This window comes from Pseudogymnoascus destructans (genome assembly GCF_001641265.1).
Source record: "Pseudogymnoascus destructans isolate 20631-21 unplaced genomic scaffold scaffold_9, whole genome shotgun sequence".
NCBI classification, from domain to species: Eukaryota; Fungi; Ascomycota; class Leotiomycetes; order Thelebolales; family Thelebolaceae; genus Pseudogymnoascus; species Pseudogymnoascus destructans.
The window spans coordinates 1,309,840-1,333,234 of record NW_020167528.1 but is presented as its reverse complement, the minus strand read 5'-3'; the positions used below and the strand labels follow the sequence as shown (position 1 = coordinate 1,333,234).

The following is a 23,395-nucleotide window of genomic DNA, read 5'->3' as shown; positions in this document are numbered from 1 at the left end:
TTACGATCCAGAGCCCAAGATGTAAAATTCATGATGTTATTTCGTTGACCGGGTAAGGCTGGCGACGGCCTCGCGGTCGGTCGACCTGATGGCAGCCAATCAGACGCGCTAACAGACCAGAATATGCACGAGCCTCCCAACCACACCAGGAGCACAGGCGACGAGGCTCATCCCATCCAAGACGGGGATTGTATAGTTGTAAAGGGTCGAAACGTGCCCAACACCCTTCAAAGTCTGTCACTATTAATGAGAGTGCATGATGCGTCCGTATATTTGATGCTTGTAGTGACAAATGTGGTGCGTCTTCTCCTAACCGGGGAAGCCAACAGTAAGTTATGCTCGGCATCGCGAAGCTCCCCATATCTATGGTTGCGCCCACAGCGTGAAGATTATCTGACGCGCATTAGGTGACCCATATGACGAACAATAATTATAACTACGGCGGCAACTACCCTCCTGTCAATAACCGGGCGCCTACTTCCCAGCAAAGCTTCGCGACTTCCAGTGCAACAGCTGGGGATCCATACTATGGCGCACAGTCGTCCGCGACGCCAACGCGAACGTACCCAAATAATGATTACCAGTATCAGCAATACCCACAACAGGCCAGCGCGAATAATGGCGGCGGGTATAATTGGGGTGTTTATTCTGGGGGGAAGGCGACTGCGGCCACTGGCATGGATAGTTTAAGCAATCCCAGTGTCCCGGAACAAACCCTTAACACTACGACCAAGTCAAACTCGCACAATACCTATGATACAAGCGGCCTGGGAAATCTAGCCTACGCTTCAGGTCTCAATTATAACTCTGCTGCGGCAACGGCGCAGAATATGGCGAGATATTCTGGGGCGAGTGTGTACCACAACACCCCCTCACAAGTCAACGATCGTCCAAGGCAAGATAGCACCAACGCAAGGGCTTCACAGGCTACTGGAACCCACTCGCAGATACATGCCCCTGAGCTAAATGCCGGGATGAAAAACGGGGCTGCATATAATCTCCCAACGCCGTCGCCTGCGTATCCTCAGTCTCTGATAAACTCATATCCTCAACGCTCTACCAATACGACGATGCCTAGTGGAGGAACCCCTGTCACTTCGATAGCCCCGCATACAATGGAACCGTCTTCTCGAAACATGCAACAAAGCCAGTATGCACCGTTTACCCCATCGCAACCTCAAAAGCTAGCGGCAGCGAGAGCTTTTAAGCAGGAGCAAAGCCGCCAGAAGTCGACCCCCCCTGCGGCACCCGTAGCCAGGAGAACTGTGAATACAAGTTCAAATGCATATATTAACCAACCGCGCTCGCAGGCCGCTCGCGGCCCTAATAACCAGAGTGGGAGGGCAATCCAAACCAGCCCCCCGCCAGCCGCCACTTTGCCTCCTGCTAAGATGTCTACGAATGTGATCCGTAGAATAGGCGATGGACAAACGCCTACTACACAAAATATTAATAGCCAACCAAACCAATATCAGTCTGCGCCTACGTCCCAGCTGCCACCAACGTCCACCTATCTCCCGCTGCCCAAGCAGGTGTCAACTGCTCGCAACCAACAGCTTCCACAGCCACAGAGACGGCCATCACCTGACAGACCTACCACTGTAGACCCAAGCCATGTTTATAATAGTTACCATGAGTATCAGAAACAAATAGAAGCCGCAGAAGCGGAAGCAGCGAGACTCGCCAAACTAAAAGAGATGGCGGCCGCAGAAGAACAACGACGGCAAGAGGCTTTGAGGGCCCAGCAGCAAAAGGAAAGAGCAGATATGGCAGGGGCCGCGGTCCAAGCAGCAATGACCCTCGCCCATACGATATCTGCCAATAATGCAGCAGAGCCGGAATCTGAGTCTGAAGAGAGCGAGGAGGACGACCAAGGACAAGATTCTAACAATGTTGACGACGTTAATGAAGATGAGCAGCAGGTTACTACATCGTCTATTTCTGAGAACATATCTCACCCTGTGTCTGCGGCACTAGTCAATTCGAAGGGGAAAGCTCCGGCCCCATCCGTACCAGTGCAAATGACAGGGCCGCAGGAACCGCCCAAAGACGATACTGCAGTGACAATGGAGGAAGAGATGCGAAGGATGGTTCAAATACTACGAGACTACCAGTCAAAAGATCCCAAGCTATTCCTCCAGGTATGGTCCCCAGTGAGGAAAACTGGCGCCGGTCAATCACCTCAGCCACAAGCAGAAGGATCCCAGACCCAAGGCAGCCCAGTGACACAACCGGCTGAAGCGACACTACAAAGTCCAACTCCAAGCACTTATCAGCCAGCACCAGCACCTAAAGCTACTGCGGCTATTACAGCACCAATGCCTGCACCTGCACCATCTCCCGCATCAAAGGGCAGAAAGGTAACGCTGCAAAGCCCGGGTAGTTCGGAGTCGCCATCAACACAGGCTAAGCCCGTGACTAAAGAAGCTATCAATACTAGGAGGAGGGCAAAGCGGCCTAGAAGGTCAAGGGCCACGCTAGCTGAGCGCGCAGCCGCTGAACTTGCGGAGGCTGAGGCTAAGGTGGCGGCTGCGACCGCGGCGGCTTCTACCACGATACCTGCTGCACAAGAGCCTGCACTGGTGACACCTGGCAAGCTGGATGTGGTTGGATCCCAAGGGAATAATAAACCTACTACGAATACCCCTGGAGTAGCATCCATTTCCCAACCACCCCAGAGGGCTTCCTCTAGTACAGCAACGCCAGTCGTTGTCAGTAATGCGGCGGCTAACACAAAGCCAGTCAACGGCACCCAACAAACACCGGCTGCGGCATCACAAGTCACAGGTCGTGCTCAACGTCCAAGCCCTGCTGCAATTCTGCCACCATCTCAGCAAAGTTCGACATGGCCTACAGATAAGAGAGACGCCATCGCAATAACAGCCGCAAGTGTCCTCAATGAGATCCCAGAGAATGCCGGGAAGAAAATCTTGGCGCGACAAATCCGGGACATGTTGGAAGGCAACCCAAGTTATCTTGAGTTGTGTGAAATGATTGAGAAACTAGGGTTCAAAATGGATAGAGCGCGGTTTGCCAAAACTTTACTTGCTATCTTACCTCGCGGTTCCAAGCCTAGGCCTCAACCACCCCGTCCTGCGGCCGTTACCCCAACATTATGGCAAACGGCCTCTGTTCCCTCTGCACCTCAAGCACAGGTGTCCCAGCAGAATACACCACAACCAATACCACCTGCGGCAGGGGCAGCAGCAGGGCAGGCTGCGATAATACCTCCATTGACACCTGGGACCACACAGGCTCCACCACATGCCTGCCAGACGCCGGGTTCTGGGACTCCTAATAATGGGAAGGAGCGTCGCCCAGTGGATAGGCCGCGAAAAGACGGGCTGCCTCCGATGTCTCCATTTAGTGGTTCGAGGGCGGGTCGTAGACCAGGCAGGCCACAGAAAGACGGGCAGCCTGCGGGGTCTCCATATGCTATGACTACAACAGCGGCTGATACGTCTAAATCAGTAGCCACAGATTCGCCAAATGCACCGGCCCAAGCCCCCATGCCTACATCAGTAACCACTACTTCGCCAAATGCACCAGATCTACACCCTCCGCCTGCGCCAACAACCATAGCTTCGCCGAATGCATCGACAACAACAGCCCCGCCAACTGCGACAGAACAGCCGAAAGCACCGCCTGCATCGCAGGGCCTAGGACACTCAGCTCCATTGGCTACCGAAGAGATACACCACATGTCGCTCCTACAGGCTTATGTGGGCAAACCCTGGCGAGTATCAAAACCAGACTCGGGAGGAGCTCGTAGTACTTATTCGTCGCCATACCAGAACGATGTTCCTCCTCCTCCAAAAGGTGGTTGGAAGACGTGGCGAGACTCAACAACAACAACAACAACGCCAACACATCATTATCCCCCTCGTCACAGTTATTCTAACCCAATACCTCACCCGCCTCATCACAATATTTCCAACCCACCTCAGTATGGACCACCTCAGCATGACCCATTCCTACCATTGGCATATCCCTACCACCACCACGGAAAGCAGCTGCCACAAAATGTGTATGCTGCACCTCAGCCGGCGTGGGCACCGGCGCCGGTTGTTCCTGCAGCTCCTTTAACAAAGGAGGCACAAGCAAGGAAAAGAACCTTTGCTGAGATTATTGATCTCACAAAGGGTGAATCCTCGGACGAAGGGGAGGAGCACAATGAGAAGAGGCAACGCGTCGATGCCACTGCCGGCGATCGGATCAATAATTTGTCCGCTGGGCACGGGCCAATAACAGGAGAGGTTCCAACGCGACCAACACAACCTAAACCCCTCCCTTTTCAACATCACCATCAACCTCACACAAATACACCTCCTCACAACAATGCCACGAACATAACCGTCAATCCTCAAGTTCAAATCACTAGAAACCCACTTCTAGAATACGACGGAATCGTAAAGAGCATTGATCGTTCCTTTGCTCTGCGCAAATCGCGGTACGACCCAAAGACCATCGCACGTGACATTCTCATTTCCACCGGCAGGCATCCTACACAAAGAAGCCTGAACGGGCATCTCAAGCAACTGAAAGAAAGATTCACAAAAGTTGATAACACCTCCGATCTCAGCACCTTCCGCTGGGACATCGTCGACCCAGGCGGTGCAGAAGTGGGATCAGCAAACATGCTTCCCTACGGTCCTAACAAACCCGTCCCTTACCCCCTCCATCTCACCGAAGGTACGCACAAGAATTACGGTCCTAGCCGCCCAAGCGGCCTCCGCAATGAGACTTCCCAAGCAAACTTCGCTATGGTAATCTCAGACGACCCTAACGGCGATGACGAAGAAATGGACGAGATCGACGAGATCGCTGCCGAACCCGCCGCCCCCGCCCCCAAGCGCCGACGCCGCCCTCCCCGCGACCCTAACGCCGTCAAGCCCACGCCTGCAAAGCGCGTCCTGACTCGCACCCGCAGAACCCCTGGCGGCCCCGCCGCAGCTGCTGCCGACGACGAAGAGCTTGAGGTCCCGCCTACTAAGCGCCGTGGCCGCGGTCCCGGGAAGGCTAAAACTCCGGAGATTCCGTACTCTTGTCTCGGACAACCGACCTACATTCCCTTTCTGTGCGAGTGGCGCGGCTGCAAGGCTGAGTTGATGAATCTTGAGACGTTGAGGAAGCATGTTTATATTGTCCATGGGAAGGCGACTAAGGTTGCGGAGTTCGTGGCCAAGCCCTGCTTGTGGGGGAAGTGTGGGAAGAAATCCCAGTCGCGTGATGGGGATGGAGATGAGGAGATGGGTGGTGTAGTACAGGAGGAGGTGTTTAGTGATGAAGAGGCGTTTAAGGCTCATATGGAGAAAGCGCATATTGTGCCTATGGCGTGGCATATGGGTGATGGACCGCGTGGTACCACTACTGGTATGTTCTGTTTATTTCTTCTATCTTTTTTTTTCTCTACGCTTTCTTTGTTTCCCCTCGTTGTTTACTCCCCAGCGTACCCCCTACACCTCACGTGACCACCAGTAACTAACAAAGCAAAACAGACGGCAACGAATCCGACCACACCTCCTACCTCAACTCCCCCATCAGCGGCCGCCCCATCACCCCCTCCATCGCCAACCAAGGCGTCGTTACTACCATCCGTCGTCGCCGTGGACGCGCACCAGCGAGTAGAAAGGCCTGGTCGCAGTGGGAGTACTGGTGTGGACCTAAATACGTGTTGAAGTCTGCGCAACGCCAGGGAGGGTTTAAGAGTACGTATGCGCAGGGGGTGTGGAAGGGGGGGGGAAGGAGCTGGAGAGGGAGTATGGGGGGGAGATGAGGAGTGCAGCCAGAGCTAAGGCGGGAGTGGTTGTTTATTCCAGGGAGATGCCACAGGAGATGAGGGAGGCGTTGGGGGTGGAGGTTTAGTGGGTGGTGAAGGGATCCGAAGGAGTGGTTGGATCAACGGCGGAAGGATGGAGAGCTGGCGGGTAAAGACTGTTTTATCTGTGTGAGACGTTGTTTGTTTTCATCATACCCTCGATTTTTCAATGGTACTTCGTCAACTGGGGGGGGGGCTCGAGCTTGAGCTTGCATGCATTTGCTTTGCACGTTATATGGCGTTTGGGAACGGAGAGGGGGGTTACATGGGGTTGATGGGGGATGGATGGATGGATGGATGGATGGATGGATGGGTTACATGGGTTGATGGGGATGGATGGATGGATGGGGGAGATTATATGGGATTGATGAGGGATGGACGGATGGATGGATGGATGGGGGAGATTATATGGGATTGATGAGAGATGGACGGATGGATGGATGGGGGATTGTACTAAAGAGACTGGTTCTAATGCCCTTGAAGGTAGATAGGTAGTCGAGAAATTCAAACCGATGATACGAACTACAATTGCAGATGAACAGACAAGCATTTTAAAAAGTCTAATGCATGCAAAGATAAAACCCAGTCTGTTTTTTATTCACCCCATTTCATCTCTGAGTCCCCATCCCCCTTGCACATTTCCTTGGCAAAAACAAGAAACCATAATAACCCTATCCTAGGTGAGCATGATAAAAAAAAGAAAATATAAAAAATAATGTTTAACGGGATTCGAAATAGGCTTTTAAAAGCATCTCCCCCCCCCCCCTCCACGACATCCACGCACCCAAATTACCCCTACTGCGCCGCCTTCCCCATCCCCTCCACAACCCCATTCGCAACCTTCGGCCACACCACCGCTTTCTCCAACGCCTGCAGCACATCGGCCCTCAAATCCTCCCCATCCTCAACCCCACAACTAATCCTAACAAGATCATCAAACACGCCCACCGCCTCCCTCTGCTCCTGCGGGATGCCAGAATGCGTCATGCTGCTCGGCACCTCGACGAGGGACTCAACTCCACCTAGCGATTCGGCGAGCACGAAGAGGGAGGAGGCTTGGCAGAATTTCTCGGCCGCGGAGGCGCCGCCTTTGATGCGGAAGGAGAGCATACCGCCGCCCATGCCGCTGCGATGTTGCCGCAGGGCGATGGCGCGGTGGGGGTGGGTGTCTAGACCGGGGTAGTTTACGGCGATGACGTGGGGGGAGGAGGTTAGGGCTTCTGCGACGAGTTGGGCGTTTGTGGATGCCTCGCGGGCGCGGAGGTGGAGGGTCTTGAGACCGCGATGTGCGAGCCAGCAGTCGAACGCCGACGGAATCGCTCCAATCGCATTCTGCAAAAACCCCAACCGCTCCCTCATCTCATCCGAGTTAAACGCCGCAACCCCCATCACCACATCCGAATGCCCATTAATATACTTCGTCACCGAGTGCACCACGATGTCCGCGCCGTGGTCGAGCGGGTTCTGCACGTAGGGCGAGAGGAATGTGTTGTCCACCACGACCATGATGCCGTGCTCATGGGCTTTGGCGGTCACGGCGCGGATGTCGACGAGGCGTAATGTCGGGTTCGAGGGGGTTTCGATCCAAACTAGTTTTGTGTCGGGGGTGATGTGGGCGGCGATGTCGACGGCGATTTCGGGGGTGAAGGTTACGGAGACGCCGTGCGCTTGGGCGACTTGGGTAAAGTAGCGGTGCGTGCCACCGTAGACGTCTGAGACGGAAATAACATGGCTTCCGGCTGCGAGACTCTGCAGGATAACCGCAGTAGTAGCAGACCCCGAGGAGAAAGCTAAAGCGTATTTCGCGTGCTCGAGCGCCGCGACGGCAGTCTCGAAGTTATGACGATTCGGGTTCGAGGAGCGCGAGTACTCGTACGCGCCCACTGGCACGCCGACGGCCGTCTGCGCGAAGGTGGTGGAGAGGGAGATGGGGGCGATGACGGCGCCGGTGACGGGGTCGTGGGGGGAGCCGGCGTGGACGGCCAGGGTGCCGAAGCGGTGGACGGGGGAGGAGGGGCGGGGGGGGTGGCGATGGGGTGGTCGTGGTCGCATTTGATGGCGGCGAGGGCGGGGGGGGTGGGTTCGCAGGGGATGGTCATTTTGGCGGTTGGGGGTGAGGTGTGGTGAGGTGGAGGGTGAGGACTCTCACTTTGGGTGGTGTGAGGGGTGTGAGGTTGTCTGAGAAGGAGGATTGAAGATCAAAGTCGAGGTCAACGGGAGGAGGAAGAGGTGAATGTGTAGAAGGAAGAAAGGAGAAGCCGTCGAGGGAGGTTGACACTGATATATAATATAGGTGTCTTGTGAAAAGTCAGTGAGTGGTGGTGGTTGGTGGTTTGTAGTGGTGAGTTACGTTTACGGCAGGTAGGTAAGGGAAGGTACTTAGCTAGTAGTGTGAGAATGTACGGAAGTGGAAGTATTAGCAATCTATGCCTTGATCTAAAGGCATCAAAAATGGATCTGCTGCTCCATACACGGCCTGCGTACAAGAGATCTGAAGATGTGCTTACATAATCAATCGGCCCACCCTTCTACATCCACACCCCACAGATCTGAAGATGTGCTTACATAATCAATCAGCCCACCCTTCTACATCCACCCCCCACGCGCTCCCAACAGCAACCACTAACCTTACATAACCATCCACGCCTTAAAATCCAGGTCATGGTCCCATCACCCCCCAATCTTCCCCCCTACCCAACCCGCCACTACTGCACCATCTTCCACGCCGCGTGTGCGATTCGCCAACCACGTACGGTTCCTTCGTCGTGAAGTTGAAGGTCGGTCTTTGCACAGCCCTACAACGTACCTGCTTTGGCAGCTTCCTCTCTCTTCCTCCTCCATCTCTCTTTCTCTCTCTCCCTCCTTTTGTCTTCCATTCTCAGATTCGATTCTCTTTTGAAAGGCAGCCGGGAGAGTGATATGCACATGCGCCAAGGGACGATGCAGAGCGGTAGGACTCCTCGACGAGATCATTGCCGCGAACATCCTTAGGAGGCTTTGAGCTGCTGGGAGAGAGCTAGCAAGCAGTACAGCACAACAGCAAGGGAAAGAAGGAGCAAGAGCTCGAATTGGCGAATAAGGGGATATAAACGAAACCACAGAGAGCCATGCCGCCTCGGCGCTCGCATAAGAAGTCGAGGGCAGGCTGCCAACGGTGCAAGTTAAGAAAAGTCAAGGTTCGTCTCCTCTCTAGCTTTCTCCAATTTCCAATTCCTCTCCTCCAATCCCCCAATCCTCCAATCCGCCCCCACCTCCCCTGTCCCAACCCCAATCCCCCCACCCCCCCCTCACACAGACACAACAACTAACAACCCCCCCCCCCAGTGCGACGAAGCCCACCCCATCTGCGGGAACTGCACCAAACACGGCGTCCCCTGCGACTTCGACGACCCCTCCGCCCTCTCACCCCCCAGCTCGCTGGTGCGGTACACCACTCCCTCCTCCTCCACGCCCAAACCCTCGCCCTCCACAACCCACCATCCATTTCCCCCCTCCCCATCCCTCCCCTTTCATCTCGACCCCCCATTACCCTCCACAACACTCTCGCCCTACTCCCCCACCTCCCGCGCTACGGAATTGAGGCTGCTGCATACATACACCACCGTCACGGCCCCGACGCTGGCATGGGGGGACACACCACCCGCAGCGCTGGCGTGGCAGCTTGCGGTCCCGAATCTGGCGTTTAATACACCCTGCCTCATGGATGCGCTGCTCGCTATCGCAGCGCTGCACCTGCGTGCTCTCACACCCTCTGATCCGAGTTTACCGCGGCTGTTCCACGCATACATGGCCTCTGCGCTGAGTTCCTACACAGCAACACTTCACTCGGGGGTGACTGCGGAAAACGCGCCAGCGTTATTCGCAACAGCAGCGTTGATAGCATTCCAAGCCTCCGCCTCGCGACGCTTCCTCAACGAGCCCGGGAGCGAGGCTGAACCGTATTCCTTACCCACACAATGGTTCCACGCCTTCCAAGGCGTAAAAACCGTCGTCATCGCCGCCTGGCCCTTCCTCCGCTCGTCAGATATCCGACCCATCATCTCCGCACAACCCGCTCTCGCACTCGATCTGCACCCCTCGCGGCCCGCCTTCTTCGACGACCTCCTAGTCGGGCTAGATGAGCAACTCCTGGGCCTAGAAGAGGGGGAGATGGAGGAGACCAGAAGGGCGTATGAGCATTCAGTAGCGTATCTGAACTGGGCTCACGCCCGCCCCGAAAAAGCCCGCATCGTCGGCTTCCCCGCCACCGTCTCCCGTCGGTTCATTGAGCTCGTCGACCGCGCCGACTCGCGGGCATTAGCCGTGATCGCGTCTTTCTTCGCCATGACCCGCGCCGTGGACGGGGCGTGGTGGCTCTCCGGCGTGGCACGCAAAGAAGTTCGCGGGATCCTGGGATTGCTGGGGGAGGAGTGGAGGGGGAGGCTGGGGTGGGCGGTTAGGGTTGCGGAGTGGGAGGGGGAGGTGGGGGAGGATGTTTGGGGTGGGGGGTGGGGAGAAGGGGAGGGGTTGGATGGGGGGAGTGGGGGGTGGGGGGATGTTAGTGAGCATATTGAGTTTGTACTTACGAAGGGGGGGGGATGGTGGAGGGGGAGGCGTATGAGGGGGTGGAGTATGGGGTTGCTCTTGATTAGGTGGTGTGGGGGTTTGTTGGGGGTGATTCATTTTGGGAGATTCATTGCGGAGGAGTTTCTGGGAGGGGCAAAGGGTATAGTTGCTGGGATTTCTTGGAGAGGGCATGGGTGGTTAATATGCATGTATACGTAAATAATACCTACAAAGAGCATGTATCAGATACCGATACCGTCACACAAAGAAAGACGTATAAATATTCTACATATCCTTTTATTCTTGAACTATTATTTACAGCTAATGCCGCTGTCGGCTCCCGTGCACCTTAAACCGCCCATCGGCCACCGTGCGGCGTTGTTTTCCTAGCAAACACCGAAATTCCCAACAATGCACCTCCAAAGCCGATGCGCGGATAAACACCGCACAGACACTTAGGAATGGGGACTCCCCCAGCAAACCCGGAAAGCAAGAAACATGTGAAAAGGTATAAAAAAGCAAAAATCGCAATGTGAGAAACCGTGGTTAAATCCCAGTGAAGGCCGTGACTGAAACACCCCCACAAGAGGAGAAACATTCGACGATGAGGAAAGACAAGTGAGTCGCCCATGCGTGAAAGAGGGTCTGTGAGTGTGCAAGCGCACTTTGCGTAGGAAGAAAAAGAACGGAAATACCCGCTCCCAGCGGCCCCTCCAACACGACACTACCCGTCCCCACCCCCAACACCCCCGCCACCCGCAAAGAGCCACTAGCCCTCCATCGGCTCATCCAACATCCCCTTCTCATGCAGGTACTTAATACTCTTCAACACCATCAACTCATCCTTCTCGCGATCATTCTGCGTCAGCCTCTGCGCCAACGTCATAACCCCCCCATTCATCTCCTTCTCCCTAATCGCGGCATCGCGCACAGCCTGATCGTGCACGAAGCGGCACTTGCCTTTCTTCCCGCACGTGCCGCCGGTGGAGAAGTACTTGCAGTGGCGCTGGAGGATTGGTTTTTTGGGCGCGGGCACGACGATGGGGGCGGTGCGCTTGGAGGTCGTGGTGTCGGGGCCGGAGTCGCTGTCGCTGGCGCTGGTGTACTCGGAGTCTGAGTCGGAAGAGGAGGAGGAAGCGGCGCCGGTGGCGGAGGCGATGAGGGCGTCGATATCGTTATCGTTCTCGGACTTGCCGCGCGCCGCGGCGGCAGTGCCGTCATCCATGTCCTCGTCGCCCGAGTCGCCCGCCTCGCGCTTGCGCTTGCGCTTAGAGCCGGCTTTGAGGGCATCTTTGACTTTCTGCTCGGCGCGCTGCAGCTGGCCGCGGAGTTTCTCGGCTTTGCGCTGCTGTTTCTCGATCTTGGTCTCTGGGTCGGACTTGGTCCTGCCGGCGGCGGCATCGAGGGCGTCCTTGTCGTGCTTGGCTTTTGCTTTGTCGCGGGCCGATTGCTCGGCTGCGGCTGCGCGGCGGGAGGCGAGTTCCGCGGCCTTCTCGTCTCGGCGGGCTTTCGTGGGCCATTTTTTGCGGCGCTCTTCCAGCCAGGCGGCGAGGTCGGAGGGTTCCCTGGGGGGTTTTGTTAGGAATTAAATAGCAAGGAGGTGTGGAGAAAACTTACTCAGGCAAGGCTGCACCGAGAGCTGCGGCTGCGAGCTTGGCTTCTTCGTCAGCATCATCCTCATCTTCACTCTCCTGGTATTCCTCGGTTCCCGGGGTAAGGCCAAGGGTATTGGTCTTGCGCTTCTTCTTCTTCTTGCGCTTCTCGCTAGACTTGGCACCGGCATCCGCCGCAGGCTTCTGAGGCTGATCGGTGATAGCACCTTGGCTGGAGTATTTATTGTGACCGGCACCTTGGTGCTTCTGGCCACGGTGACGAACTCGGTCATTGAACTGTTCACGCTTGTTTCCGCGGTTCTGCATGCCGCCCCTGCCACGGTTGGGGCCGTTGGACTGGAACGGGTTATGCTCAAGAGACTGCCTTCCGCCTCTGGGGGGGAAGGCATTCTGAGAAGGGTAGGGCTGGTACTGGTGCTGAGGTGGGTACGCCGGTGCAGAAAACGGAACTGGAGAACCATGCTGAGGACCACCATAGGGAGGCGGCGAGAATCCAGGGCTCGCTTGAGCCATTGGACCCGCAGACCGGCCGCTGTCAAAACCCATACGAATCGGGGGCCCCATCAGAGGGGCTTCAAAACCACCGCGGCCTGCGCCGCCACCGCCACGACCTCCACGGCCGCCGCGGTTGCCATTATTGAAGGGGGGCTGAGATTGAGGTCCTGGGCCTGCTTGCCACTGCTGTTGTGGCTGAGGGGGCATGGATGCAGGTGGACCGTATGGTCCCTGCGGGTACGGCGCTGGCTGCTGAGGGCCATACTGGGGCTGTTGCTGTGGTCCATTTGGCTGGTAAACTTGAGGAGCATAATTTGGATGATAGTTCTGAACAGACAATGGAGCGGGATGGGGGGGTTGCTGGTGCTGAACTTGATGATGCTGCTGCTGGAGCTGAGGCTCATTTCCGCGCCACTGTTGCGGTGGAGGATAGCCACTGGCAGGAGCTGGCGGTCCAGCGTACTGGCCACCTTGTTGCCCATAGCCACCAACTGGTGCAGGTGGTCCATTGTAACCTCCTGCATGTGGAGGGTATTGAGAGTTTTGAAATTCACCATGACCGCCTTGGCCACCCTGGTTGAAGCCACCTCGGCCGCGACCACGTGCGCCACCACCACGGGCTGGCTGCTGCCCATAAGGAGGCTGCTGGTACTGTTGATAGCCAGCTGGAGGGCCACCTTGGGCATTCGTAGATGGTGGAGGCGGAGGTGGCGGAGGAGGGTAGCTGTACTGGTTTGAAGCCATCTCGAGGTTCGATCTTTGTTCTTTGACTTGTTTTCTTTTAGATGGCAAAGATCGCTGCACGAGCACGATCACGATTGGCTTTGCTACTCGGCTTGCGTGAGACGTGGGGCTCGAGCTTGATACGACGTGAAGAATGAAAGGACCGCAGTGAATGGGAGGTATTGAAGACAGATGAAAACGACAACGAAACAGGAGAGGTCACACGAATGCTCAAACGTTCAAATCCAACGTTACTCAAAGTCGCGCTTGACGTGGTTGATGGTGAGGGCGGATCATCTATTTCCCGAGCACTGCTTTCAGTTACCGCCTCGCTTCGTTGCCCTAAGTTGGACATTTTGCTGTGAGACTGGTGAAGGCGCTTGTGAGGTGGGATATATCGAGGTCGGAATGGTAGAACAAGCTCGCTGTTGTACATTTTGAAGTAATACAAAGTTTGGATGAAGAGGAAGAAGGAAGAGAGAAATAACCACATATATCTCTATTGTGTGTGCTGCCGTTTGGAAAGCCAACGCTTGAACACGCAGTCACGTGGGAAATCTCTCACTCGAAAAGTTGACGCAGTCACTTACTCGACTGGTCAACCTAATCTTCTACCAAATACCTGAGGATGTTCATACTCGTAAGTAGGTAAATCTAGATTTTAGAATACCATACTAAGCAGACACAGACAAAGATATCCGACCTGGTGCAGATCACACCAGAAGATTTCTCAAAGCCAAGCAAGCAGGCCATTGAGGATAACATCAACGCCAAATATGCCAACAAAGTGAGATACGAACAGCATTCTCCCTTCAGTATTGCAGCTGTACTAATTCCTCACCAGGTCATCCAAAAGATAGGCCTCTGTATCTGCCTCTATGACCTCCTCTCTTCCTCAGAAGGCCTCATCGGCCACGGCACGGGCCTCGTGAACGTCAACGTCGAGTTCCGCCTCGTCGTATTCCGTCCCTTCCGCCACGAAGTCCTACACGGCCGCATCACCTCCGCCTCTCCAGAAGGAATCCACCTGCGCACCACCTTCTTCTCCGACATTTTCGTGCCCGCCACCTCTCTCCCAGCCGGCACATTCTTCGACCACTCGCAAGGCGTCTTCATCTACCGGCACCCGCACATCCCGGATCTCATGCACTTCGATACGTATGAGATGGCGCGTTTCCGGATCGAGGAGGAGGAGTGGATTGATCAGACGCCGGAGAAGCCGGAGTCGGATACGGCGATGGATGAGGAGGAGAGGAGGGCGAGGAGGTTGAGTCCGTGGAGGATTGTGGCTAGTATGGCGGATGATGGGCTTGGGCCGTGCTTTTGGTGGGATGAGGATGAGGAGCCGGAGGAGTAGGGGGGTGTATGTGGTGTGGGAGGGGTTGGGACGTTGTTACTATATAGATTTCGTCTGTACAGCATTGCGGCGGCGTTATTGGAATGAGATTGGATAATCAGAGCTCAGTTTGTTACACGCAGAATTTGCACCTTTGATGTCTTCGGGCATCGAACGTCCAGTGATATCGGTGTAGATTTTATGGTAAACTCTCTGTTGATTACTGTTGGGCTGGACGTGTATCTTGGGCATATTTTGGCATTGTTGGACCCCAACAAAGCATTACCATACATGAGTCGTCGACATGCCTCATTATGCTATTGGTATCCACATGTGCCAGCTTCGGAGCACAAAGTTCGACATTGCAGTGGAATTTCTGAGGTTTACTCAGCCACTCCATCAATTTTGGGCCTCTGTAAGTTTCCAGCAAAGCTATCGTATATTATTATATAGCTGTTGCTGGTGGGCTCTCCGCGCCAGCCCAGATCTACTCCGACTCCAGATCATGTATCTTCACCCACAAACTTCAAGCCTTCGTCTCCTCCTTTGTCCTAACCATAACAACCTCCCTCCTCACCCCCTCCTCCTCCTCCCTAATCCTCCCCACCACACCCCCCAACCCCTCCACCCTAACAACAAAATCCTCCATCGACCCCCCAACTCCAAAATACACCTTCTTCGCGCCCACCATCGCCCCACCCCCATTCTCCGTTCCCAAAATCCTCATCAGCACCTCCGCAAAACTCTCCAGCGCGGCCGGCGAGTATATTGTCTCCGCAGCCAATACCAGCAGCTCGGCGCTCGTATCGCGGGGCGCAGCTTCGACGAGCGTTGCGAATTCAGTGCCCCAGGCGCCGGAGAAGAAGGAGAGTGTTACACTCTGTGTGGTGAGGGCAGTGGTAAATTCTCTGATGAGGTCCTCGTCGATGTCGAGCTCGCCTTCCTCTTCGAAGGGCTCGGCGTCGTCGGGGGTGGTGCGTAATGCTGCCCAGGTGAGGAGGATATTCGGGACAGTAACCAGTCGCAGGACGCTGGGGTTGTAGTCCGCGAAGCCGAGTTCCAGTTTCCCCTTCTTCACCTCCTTCTCAAGATGCCGTTGCAAGATCGCCAAACTAGGCAGCGCAGTACCGCATCCAAGCTATCTGCTATCAGCACCACTCTCCCCTCATCCACGTGACAAACATACCTCTAAAAACCTCCTCCGGCCCTTCAACCCCTCCCCAGCCAACTCGCGCACCAAATCCACGCTACTCTCCCAACTCTTAAATCCCCCCTCATAAATCCCCGTCTTGACATCTGCGCTCCCGAGCCCAACCTCCTCATCCTCAGCCATCAACTGGACGCGTACATCCCAGAGCTCGCGCCGCGGGAGGGCGATGGTCGTTGCGCCATCGACAGTGATGGGGAGGGTGCTGTATGCGATTTTACTAGGCAGCCCGGTGAGGAGGGAGGACAGGGAGTGTGAGGTGGCGGGGAGGAGGGGTTGGTTGCCGACGGGGAAGGCGGACGAGGCGCGGCGAGGGGAGAGGGTGCCGGTTTCTGCGGGGGGTGGGGGGGAAAGGGATAGGTTGGTGAGATCGTCGGTTGTTTCTTCTATGTCGTCGCCGCCGAAGGAGAAGGCGAAGGAGGACATTGTGGTGGTTATGTGGTGGGGGTAGTTTGATGTGAGAAAAGTTATTAATCTGATCCCTGCTTGAGGATAAAGGCCTTATCCTTATCGGCAATCTCGCAGTCAGGTACACTAACTAGTTATGCACTAACTAGTTATGGCTGTTAGGCGAGGCTTGGTAGGTACACAGTCGATAGGCGATATAACCAGAAAAAATACAATAAATAAAAACTAACAACTAAAAACTAAAAAATATAAGTCACCACATCCGATGCGCTTCTCACCACTCACCCATTACTGGTGCAATCCCACTCGCCACGCCACGGTGAAAGATCCTCTGCAGAGTGAAACCTCCCTCAAGATTGTCTTTCATTGCTTAGGACCCCACAAGCAATCGTGCGTTACCGACACGAGTTGGGGGCCACCACAGCGTTCGAACCGGACACCATGTGATGGGATAGAACAGAGTGGTGAGATAGTGCAAATGTAGTTCCTTACCAGATGACCATCACAGCCGAAAATTTAACGGGTAACGAGATTTATATACCCTCCACAAATACGGAAGGAACCACCAACACCAACGAACAACATTATAACACTAAGTTAATGACGCGGTTTGCCAGCTGAACTGGGGATAACAATATGGACAGGCCCCCGCTGCCTCTTCAAAGAGGACTTCCAGCTCCAAAATGCGGTTTTCCATATACTGACCAGCGAACACGGGCCTGTTCGTTGCGAGATCCCGACCAGCCAATCTGCATTTGGTGGCGATCGAATCACCAAGATCATCGGTTGTACAATATGAGCCTTGGCGCATGAGGGTGGTTATGAATGATACTGCTGTTACGCTTTTTATGGATTATCTCGCGCCACAGCTATTTGATGGAGCCGCTGAACTACTCGGTGCCTTGCAGAGCCAGCTTCGTGAAAACACCACAATGCATCGGCTCACAAACGAAGGAGCAACACTAGGCTTCTATATCTCGGACTGGAGCGGCCGCTACACTACAACGAACCTGACATATGCTTCGTAGGACGCATTGATGGAACTGTGGTTGGTTCAGTATCGGTGCTAGATGTTCTCGAGGGGGTAGCCCAAAGTCTTTCGCAGCCCCAGGAGTGCTCTCACAGTGAAATATCTATGGATGTCCTCAACGTCCAGGTATCTACTTGGATAAACCAAAACCGCAGCAAACCTGCAGGTACTATGGAAATCCCAGCTCTTCTGGCCGTAAAAGAACGATCCAGCCTGGGGCTCTTTTTGCTATAGGGCAGTCTAGATCCTCTAAAAGCTGTATAGTACTACGATGTCTTAGTTGTGCTCTTTCAAACAACCCTACATCGATTGCGGATAGTGTCGTGTCAATTGGCTACCGTTAATTTCACTTCTTGATAGTCATATAAGGGAACTTAAACTAAGCTAGCTCTTCTTCTATTAGTGACGTTGCACTGAACTGTTTTGTTGCACGGGGACATCAAGGCTTCTAAGTGAGTGGTTCGTAGACCATGGTAGTTGTGTGGAAAGTTCGGTCTACCAAGTTGTTGTCAAGAGAATTTTTGCTCGACCGAGCTTGAAGCATACCATAGCGTGATATGCACCCCGCTGCAGATTTGAAAGGTTGGCAGGGGCTGTTGCAAAATGATTAAAGGCGTGGTAACTGATGGTGTATATTGGACTCCGTAATGGTATCATGATCATTTATACAGTACTCCCCACCCATATATACCACTATACTACGGCTTCGGAGCCTTCTTTCCCCCAGTCTTCTTCCAATCGCTCGCTCTCTGGCTACTCCTCGTCTTCGGCCTCCCCTTCCCCTTAACATTCTTCCCACCCAACTTAAGATCCTTCGGCTTCCCACTCTTCGAACTAGCCCTATACCCCTCGAAAATAAACGCCTCCGGTCCCTTAATCCCCGCCGCAACAGCCTGTCCCACCCCACCAGTTCTCTCCTGACTCTTCCCACCCTCCTCACGCTTCCTGAATTGCGCCGCCCCAGCACGTCCTAGAAGCTTGCCCGCACGCCCCTGCAGCGACTGCTGCTGCGCTGACATCTTTGGGTTGTAGATGACTACGTTGTTTGGGTTGTTGGGGCCCTTAATGGTAGGACGAGGTGCGGACTCGCGCTTCTGTGCGTTGGCAGTCTTTTTCATGGCCTTGGCGCGGGTGACGCGCAGGACGCGGGGGAGCATGGGTGGGAATTTCTTCTCGTTGAAGAGGAGTGCTGCTTCGACGGCGTTGGCATCCTGGGAGCGGTTAGATTTGTTCACATGTGTGGATGGTTGGGGTGGGGACTTACTTTGAATTGAACATATGCGAAGCCTTTGCCGACACGGGTCTTTTCATCGCGGACAACACGCACGCTCTCCACCTCTCCAGCCTTGCCGAATTGCCTCCACAGACCCTCCTCAATGTCCGAGGGGATCTTGGAGCGCTTTCTCTGGGTCTCATCGCCCTCGTCCATCATGCTCTCGTCGTCGACGAAGCCGAGGTTTCCGACAAAGACGCAGCGACGATGGTCGGTCTTCGCGGGATGCGCAACGCCGTCGACTCTCAGGTGGCGGTCAAGGACCACTGTGGAATTGAGCCTCTTGGCGGCCTCGCGGGCGGCGAAGGAGGAGGTGTATACGACGTAGGCGTTTGTGCTCTTCGTTGTTGCTGCCATCAGGGCCTTGGTGGCGAATGAGGCTTTCTTGGGGAGCGTGCTTTCGTAGGCGGTGGATCTGAAGCGGATGGATTCAACCTTGGGCTTCGGACTGCCATCCAAAGGCGGTGGCAGGTCGTCAATGAAAGAGCCCATGTGATCCATCAACGTCTTCTTGGCCTTCTTGTCGGTGATTGCATTGGTTGAAACGTTGGCAAGGAAGACTGTGCGAGCCGCCTTCTCCAGTTCCGAGGTTTCCTTATCGACGGTAAGGGATTCATGCATCGGTACGTCCTTTGGAGTTTGGCGGGTTTTCGGCTTCTCTTCGTCACTATCCGCGTCCTCTGCGTCTGCCATCTCCTCATCCTCGTCTTCCGAGCTTTGCTCGCCCTGCTCCACCAGGAGCTTTTGGCGCTTCAGTTTGCGCTCAGCTTTCCGCTCAGCCTCTTCTTTCTCTTCTTCTTTGGCCAGTTTCGACAGGTATTTCCCCTCCAGGTCCTCCTCCTTGTTATCGCGCTTGCGTTTGCGGGGAGCCTTATCTTCAGCTGCCTCCAATGGGTTGAGTGGTGCGCCGCCATCGTCTGACGATTCTTCGTCGTCGTCCGACAAGCCGTCCAGGCCTTCATCTTCGAGGTCGCCATCCACACTGCTTAACTCTTGGTCGTCTCCCTCATCTTCCTCGTCTTCTTCAAGGTCGGACTCCTCGTCCTGCTCGACAGCGGCTCGTTTTTTGCTTGGTGGCGGTGCTTCTTCATAACGGCTTTTTGGTGGCACTTGTACAGGGCCAGCCTACAGAAATATTAGTTAGTTGATAATGCACGGTACATGTCAGTAAAAACGTACACTTGAAGCAAAAAGAGCGGCCAGCGTAGGGTCTACGGCTGCCTCAACTGCGACTAGGGATTTTGGAGCCTTGGCAGGCTTGCTCTCTTTGGATGCACCATTGCTTTCGCGTGATTTTTTGCCCATTGTGAAATAATTGAGCTGAAAGAAGTGAAGTTGTCTTGGTTTTCTGCGGAAAAGTGAATTTCTGATATCAAATTCACAATCTAAAAGAAACTCTCAATAATTTTTGGATGGTCAAAGCGTCACGGCGATCGCCGGTGCTAGCGTGAGTATTGCCGATTGCTCGCGGTAGACAGTTTGGCCATGCCCGCACCGTTACTTTCTTGAGGAGTCAAATCTCGATCGTTTACTGCCTTTTCATGCCTTTCAGCTGGCAATAACAGCGGAATACATTATCTTAAGCTCTGTGCTTTTCTACTGAACTCAAAGTCAACAAGCAATCATATTTCTATCGGGCCTATTGCCTCTCGACTAACTGCTTCAACCCCGTTGACGCGCACTGAATCGACAAACGGGCACATCCTCAATGTGAATGCGCATTCGAGCTACAGGCACAGAGGTACCCAAAGCAAGTTGAGCGCAAGATGAGCGTTGCTATAGAGAGTCAAGGTGATCTGCCTCTCCCAGATAACCTCCAGCACGCAGAAGATGCCCAGAGTGACCTGGGGGATGGCTCGAGCAGCTTGAGCGACATCGAGCAAGACGTCGACCAAGATGACGGGCAGGATGGTCTCGACGATGATATGGAATCAGACGAAGCAAGCGAAGAAGAAGAAGATGAGGAGGAAGAAGACAACGACTCTGAAGCAGAAACAGAGCGACTAGATGTTTCGCCCGATAAGAAGCGCACACACAAAGACGTCGTTTTGAACTCGCACACAGAGGGTCACACTTTCGAACGGGCTTCGTCAAATCTGCACGGTCAATATGGAGCTGAGGAGGATGAAGACGAGGAGTCCGATGAAGAGGATAACGCACCGGGCGATATTTCTGACGATGAACTGTCGCTCCCAGATTCGCCAAAAACTGCAGCAGAAGAAGAAGCTGTCGCAGACGCCGCTGATGACGCCGCAGCCGCAACAGCACAGCTGGAAGAGTCTATAGCACAGCCAAAAGATATCATGCACGCATTCGATCTCACAAATAAGAAGAGGAAGCGGTCGCAATTACTGGATGTCGACTCAGCCGATGCGACCGACACCCGCGAACCTCTCAGGAAGCGCACTGGATCCGTGCAACCACCTGGCGATGACTCTGCCATTGATGAGAATGCATCTGCGCGAGGCGACGAGGATACACCAAATCCCGTTAGTGGAGATTTGTCCGACGCCGAAAGTGTTGATGGGCAGGAAGAAGACGAGGACGCTGAGCATCCCGACCAGAAAGAAAAACTACACGTTGATGAAGAATTGGAGGACCGTGTAGAGACCGCGGAAGAGTTACGAACGAGCAAGAGGCGGCGGAAGAGCACCGTCAATGGCAAGGAGGTAGCGGCAGGCGAAGCCAACGAGCCCGCCGACAAGCACGCCGTAAAAGCTGTCAGCGATGAAGGAGAAGAGGATCATGCAGAGGTTGAAGCTGATGATGCAGAGGCTGCCCTGAGGGACGAAGAAGAACGTGAGTTTATTCATGCACTGTGCTGTGAACGAGCTGACGATTATAAACAGAGGAGAGAAAGCACATAGCTCTAGAGCAATTGACGGATATAGAGCGACATTTTTCATCATTCAGAGATCGATTACACGAAGACCGACTGGCGAAACTCAACTATGAAGAATGGATGTTGAAGCAAGACCCACCAATACACCCAGAATACCTGGCCATGATGCACTGCATTGATGCGCGAAGAGACGAGAAGCTGAGGATAGAGATGCGACGCGCCGATTACACACGAGAAACCATAGAAAAGTCTGCAGTTGGAAAACGAGCACAAATATTGTCACAGTTCTACCAAGAAGTGCGAGAAATTCGCGAGCAGAAACTCGAGCTTCTGGGTAAACAGTGGTATGAGATCCAACACGACAGGCGAGCGCATGGCTCAAGCGTGAACGACTACGCGTTAAGATATACGACGAAGAAAGAAGACCAGGTTCGGGATCAATATGCGTATAACCTAGAAGTGTCGGTCCTCTCGGGCATTGCGAAATACCGAGGCTTTCCAGCAGCTCCAGCAATGGCTCCAGCAACTTCCACGGAGCTGGAAGATGACTTCAAGAAGATGGGCGTAAGTTTGGCATCTAGCCAACCTTTGTTTATATGTGTACTGACATGTGAATAGAAATCCAGCCAAAAACAGCCCCAACAGCGAGCGCAGCCAAGTTTACAGCTACAAGACATTGCCGCGATGCGTGCTGCGGCGTCAGCAGCTGCTTTGAAACCAGCCGAAGAACAGTTTATTGAACAAACTCCCTGGGCCAACCCGCAGCATCCGTCTCATGTGCACCTTCTCCAGCGCCAATCACCTGCCCAGCAGGGCCCAAGAACAGGTAGCCCCTTCTCGATGGCAGTGGGGCAACAGCCGCGTCGGCAGACACACCAGCAGGCTGGCGGACTTCCTGTATCTGGAACCTTCTCAGGGATCTCTCAACCTCAAGGCGCCGGAAGGGGTCAGATAAGCACTTTCAATAATGCACCACAACCACAAAAGATGGGACCTTCTCCACTTGGGAGTCGGCGGCCGTCGATTCTACTAGAGCAGAGCAGGCTACCAGCGGCCGTTAACGAACAGTCCAAGCCTCACGAGAACCGTCAAAACATGGAGGCTGGACCAGAGGCTTCACACCCGCCCTTAATCAGTCCGCCTCGACCGCAAGAAGCCCTGCACGAGTTCTCATATGAGGGAGGGGTCGGAGTCAAACGCGAACAGCCGGCGACAGTCACGAACGGGAGGTTCTAATTCTAATTCCCCTCATTGGGTGCGATTCACATTTGGCAATTAGCGTGGAGTATAGAGCAAGGTTTCTTTTTTCTTTTGTAGGGGTTTATTGCACTAATGGAGATGGATACCCTGCATAGGTTGGGACGGTAAGGCGAATTATGACGCCATGAAATTATATACACTGTACATCAGGTTATTCTGTACATGCTCTGGTTTATACTGATAGTAGTACAATGAAGTTGAGATTCCACTCGCTCACGTTGGAGAGAAATATAATCTTTGTTCGCTCCTGAGCCATCGTAAAATGTGTCACCCCCAATGCCCGCTCCCATTCCGCGACTTTCATTCTTCCTCGTAAATTGGGAAAGTAAACCCTTAAGCGCCTATTGTTACAATATTTTCCTATCCTATTGGGGTGTCGTCTTCTTCGGGGCGTCGGGGACGATAACGTCTTCGAACTCGTCTTGCGCAACGGCTCTGATCGTGAGAGCATCTGAGGGCGATTGTCAGTAATCTGGGTATCGTAGCAATTAAGGAGGGGTAAACATACAGACTCCTATAGTGAAAGCAAAGATGCCAACGCCGGTGAGCATATTCTTGATGAGATACGGCCGCCTCGCCCGAATCAAAGCCGGGGACTGTTTGTAGTTCTTGTCATAATATGACGACTTGGGAATGCTGCAGAAGGCATTAGTAAATAATCGAATTCGCGGACTTTGGAATGAACGTACATCGGCATCTTGACTTTATTTACGAGGGCTGACAAGAAACATCCATACCATACTTCGGCACAAGGCAAGTGAACTTTGGCGGCGGCGATGCAAGTAGACCCACTTTCACGCTAGCGCCCATTCAGAATTATGATGGTCATAGCTTGAGCCGCATCT

The 23,395-nt window shown here is 54.2% G+C and overlaps 9 protein-coding genes across 9 annotated transcripts; 5 read left to right on the top strand and 4 right to left on the bottom strand.

Moving 5' to 3' along the window:
- Positions 1-184: 184 nt before the first annotated feature.
- On the top strand, positions 185-5,776 carry VC83_04490 (uncharacterized protein; the record flags this gene model as incomplete). The annotated part of the gene is made up of 3 exons (XM_024468121.1): positions 185-328; positions 408-5,373; positions 5,499-5,776. The coding sequence occupies exons 2-3, from the start codon at positions 417-419 to the stop codon at positions 5,774-5,776; spliced, it is 5,235 nt and encodes a 1,744-aa protein (XP_024324554.1). The 5' UTR covers positions 185-328; positions 408-416.
- Positions 5,777-6,146: 370 nt separating this feature from the next.
- CYS3 (cystathionine gamma-lyase cys3) lies at positions 6,147-8,214 on the bottom strand. Its single transcript, XM_024468120.1, has one exon. The coding sequence runs from the start codon at positions 7,868-7,870 to the stop codon at positions 6,614-6,616; it is 1,257 nt and encodes a 418-aa protein (XP_024324361.1). The 5' UTR covers positions 7,871-8,214; the 3' UTR covers positions 6,147-6,613.
- Positions 8,215-8,499: 285 nt separating this feature from the next.
- VC83_04488 (uncharacterized protein) lies at positions 8,500-10,418 on the top strand (the record flags this gene model as incomplete). The annotated part of the gene is made up of 3 exons (XM_024468119.1): positions 8,500-8,994; positions 9,143-10,358; positions 10,411-10,418. Exons 1-3 carry the CDS (start codon positions 8,926-8,928, stop codon positions 10,416-10,418), a joined length of 1,293 nt encoding a protein of 430 aa, XP_024324362.1. The 5' UTR covers positions 8,500-8,925.
- A 2,262-nt stretch (positions 10,419-12,680) lies between these two features.
- VC83_04487 (uncharacterized protein) lies at positions 12,681-13,052 on the top strand (the record flags this gene model as incomplete). Its single annotated transcript, XM_024468118.1, has 1 exon — positions 12,681-13,052. The coding sequence occupies one exon, from the start codon at positions 12,681-12,683 to the stop codon at positions 13,050-13,052; it is 372 nt and encodes a 123-aa protein (XP_024324359.1).
- Positions 13,053-13,822: 770 nt separating this feature from the next.
- Positions 13,823-14,551, top strand: RPC25 (DNA-directed RNA polymerase III subunit rpc25; the record flags this gene model as incomplete). Its single annotated transcript, XM_024468117.1, has 3 exons — positions 13,823-13,834; positions 13,883-13,981; positions 14,039-14,551. The coding sequence occupies 3 exons, from the start codon at positions 13,823-13,825 to the stop codon at positions 14,549-14,551; spliced, it is 624 nt and encodes a 207-aa protein (XP_024324360.1).
- A 505-nt stretch (positions 14,552-15,056) lies between these two features.
- VC83_04485 (uncharacterized protein) lies at positions 15,057-16,647 on the bottom strand (the record flags this gene model as incomplete). Its single annotated transcript, XM_024468116.1, has 2 exons — positions 15,717-16,647; positions 15,057-15,668 (listed from the first exon to the last, which is right to left on the bottom strand). Exons 1-2 carry the CDS (start codon positions 16,161-16,163, stop codon positions 15,057-15,059), a joined length of 1,059 nt encoding a protein of 352 aa, XP_024324357.1. The 5' UTR covers positions 16,164-16,647.
- Positions 16,648-17,784: 1,137 nt separating this feature from the next.
- NOP12 (Nucleolar protein 12) lies at positions 17,785-19,924 on the bottom strand. Its single transcript, XM_024468115.1, has 3 exons — positions 19,628-19,924; positions 18,440-19,573; positions 17,785-18,386 (listed from the first exon to the last, which is right to left on the bottom strand). The coding sequence occupies exons 1-3, from the start codon at positions 19,751-19,753 to the stop codon at positions 17,874-17,876; spliced, it is 1,773 nt and encodes a 590-aa protein (XP_024324358.1). The 5' UTR covers positions 19,754-19,924; the 3' UTR covers positions 17,785-17,873.
- Positions 19,925-20,214: 290 nt separating this feature from the next.
- On the top strand, positions 20,215-22,526 carry VC83_04483 (uncharacterized protein; the record flags this gene model as incomplete). Its single annotated transcript, XM_024468114.1, has 3 exons — positions 20,215-21,247; positions 21,298-21,854; positions 21,909-22,526. The coding sequence occupies 3 exons, from the start codon at positions 20,215-20,217 to the stop codon at positions 22,524-22,526; spliced, it is 2,208 nt and encodes a 735-aa protein (XP_024324355.1).
- Positions 22,527-22,915: 389 nt separating this feature from the next.
- On the bottom strand, positions 22,916-23,247 carry VC83_04482 (uncharacterized protein; the record flags this gene model as incomplete). The annotated part of the gene is made up of 3 exons (XM_024468113.1): positions 22,916-23,001; positions 23,059-23,186; positions 23,240-23,247. The coding sequence occupies 3 exons, from the start codon at positions 23,245-23,247 to the stop codon at positions 22,916-22,918; spliced, it is 222 nt and encodes a 73-aa protein (XP_024324356.1).
- Positions 23,248-23,395: the final 148 nt, after the last annotated feature.

Coding starts and splice junctions, on each gene's coding strand:
- NOP12 (XM_024468115.1), bottom strand. CDS start 19,753: ATGGGCAAAAAATCACGCGAAAGCAATGGTGCATCCAAAGAGAGCAAG. Junction 19,574..19,627: donor CCGCTCTTTTTGCTTCAAGT/GTACGTTTTTAC, acceptor ATATTTCTGTAG/GCTGGCCCTGTACAAGTGCC. Junction 18,387..18,439: donor TCGCATATGTTCAATTCAAA/GTAAGTCCCCAC, acceptor AACCGCTCCCAG/GATGCCAACGCCGTCGAAGC.
- CYS3 (XM_024468120.1), bottom strand. CDS start 7,870: ATGCGACCACGACCACCCCATCGCCACCCCCCCCGCCCCTCCTCCCCC.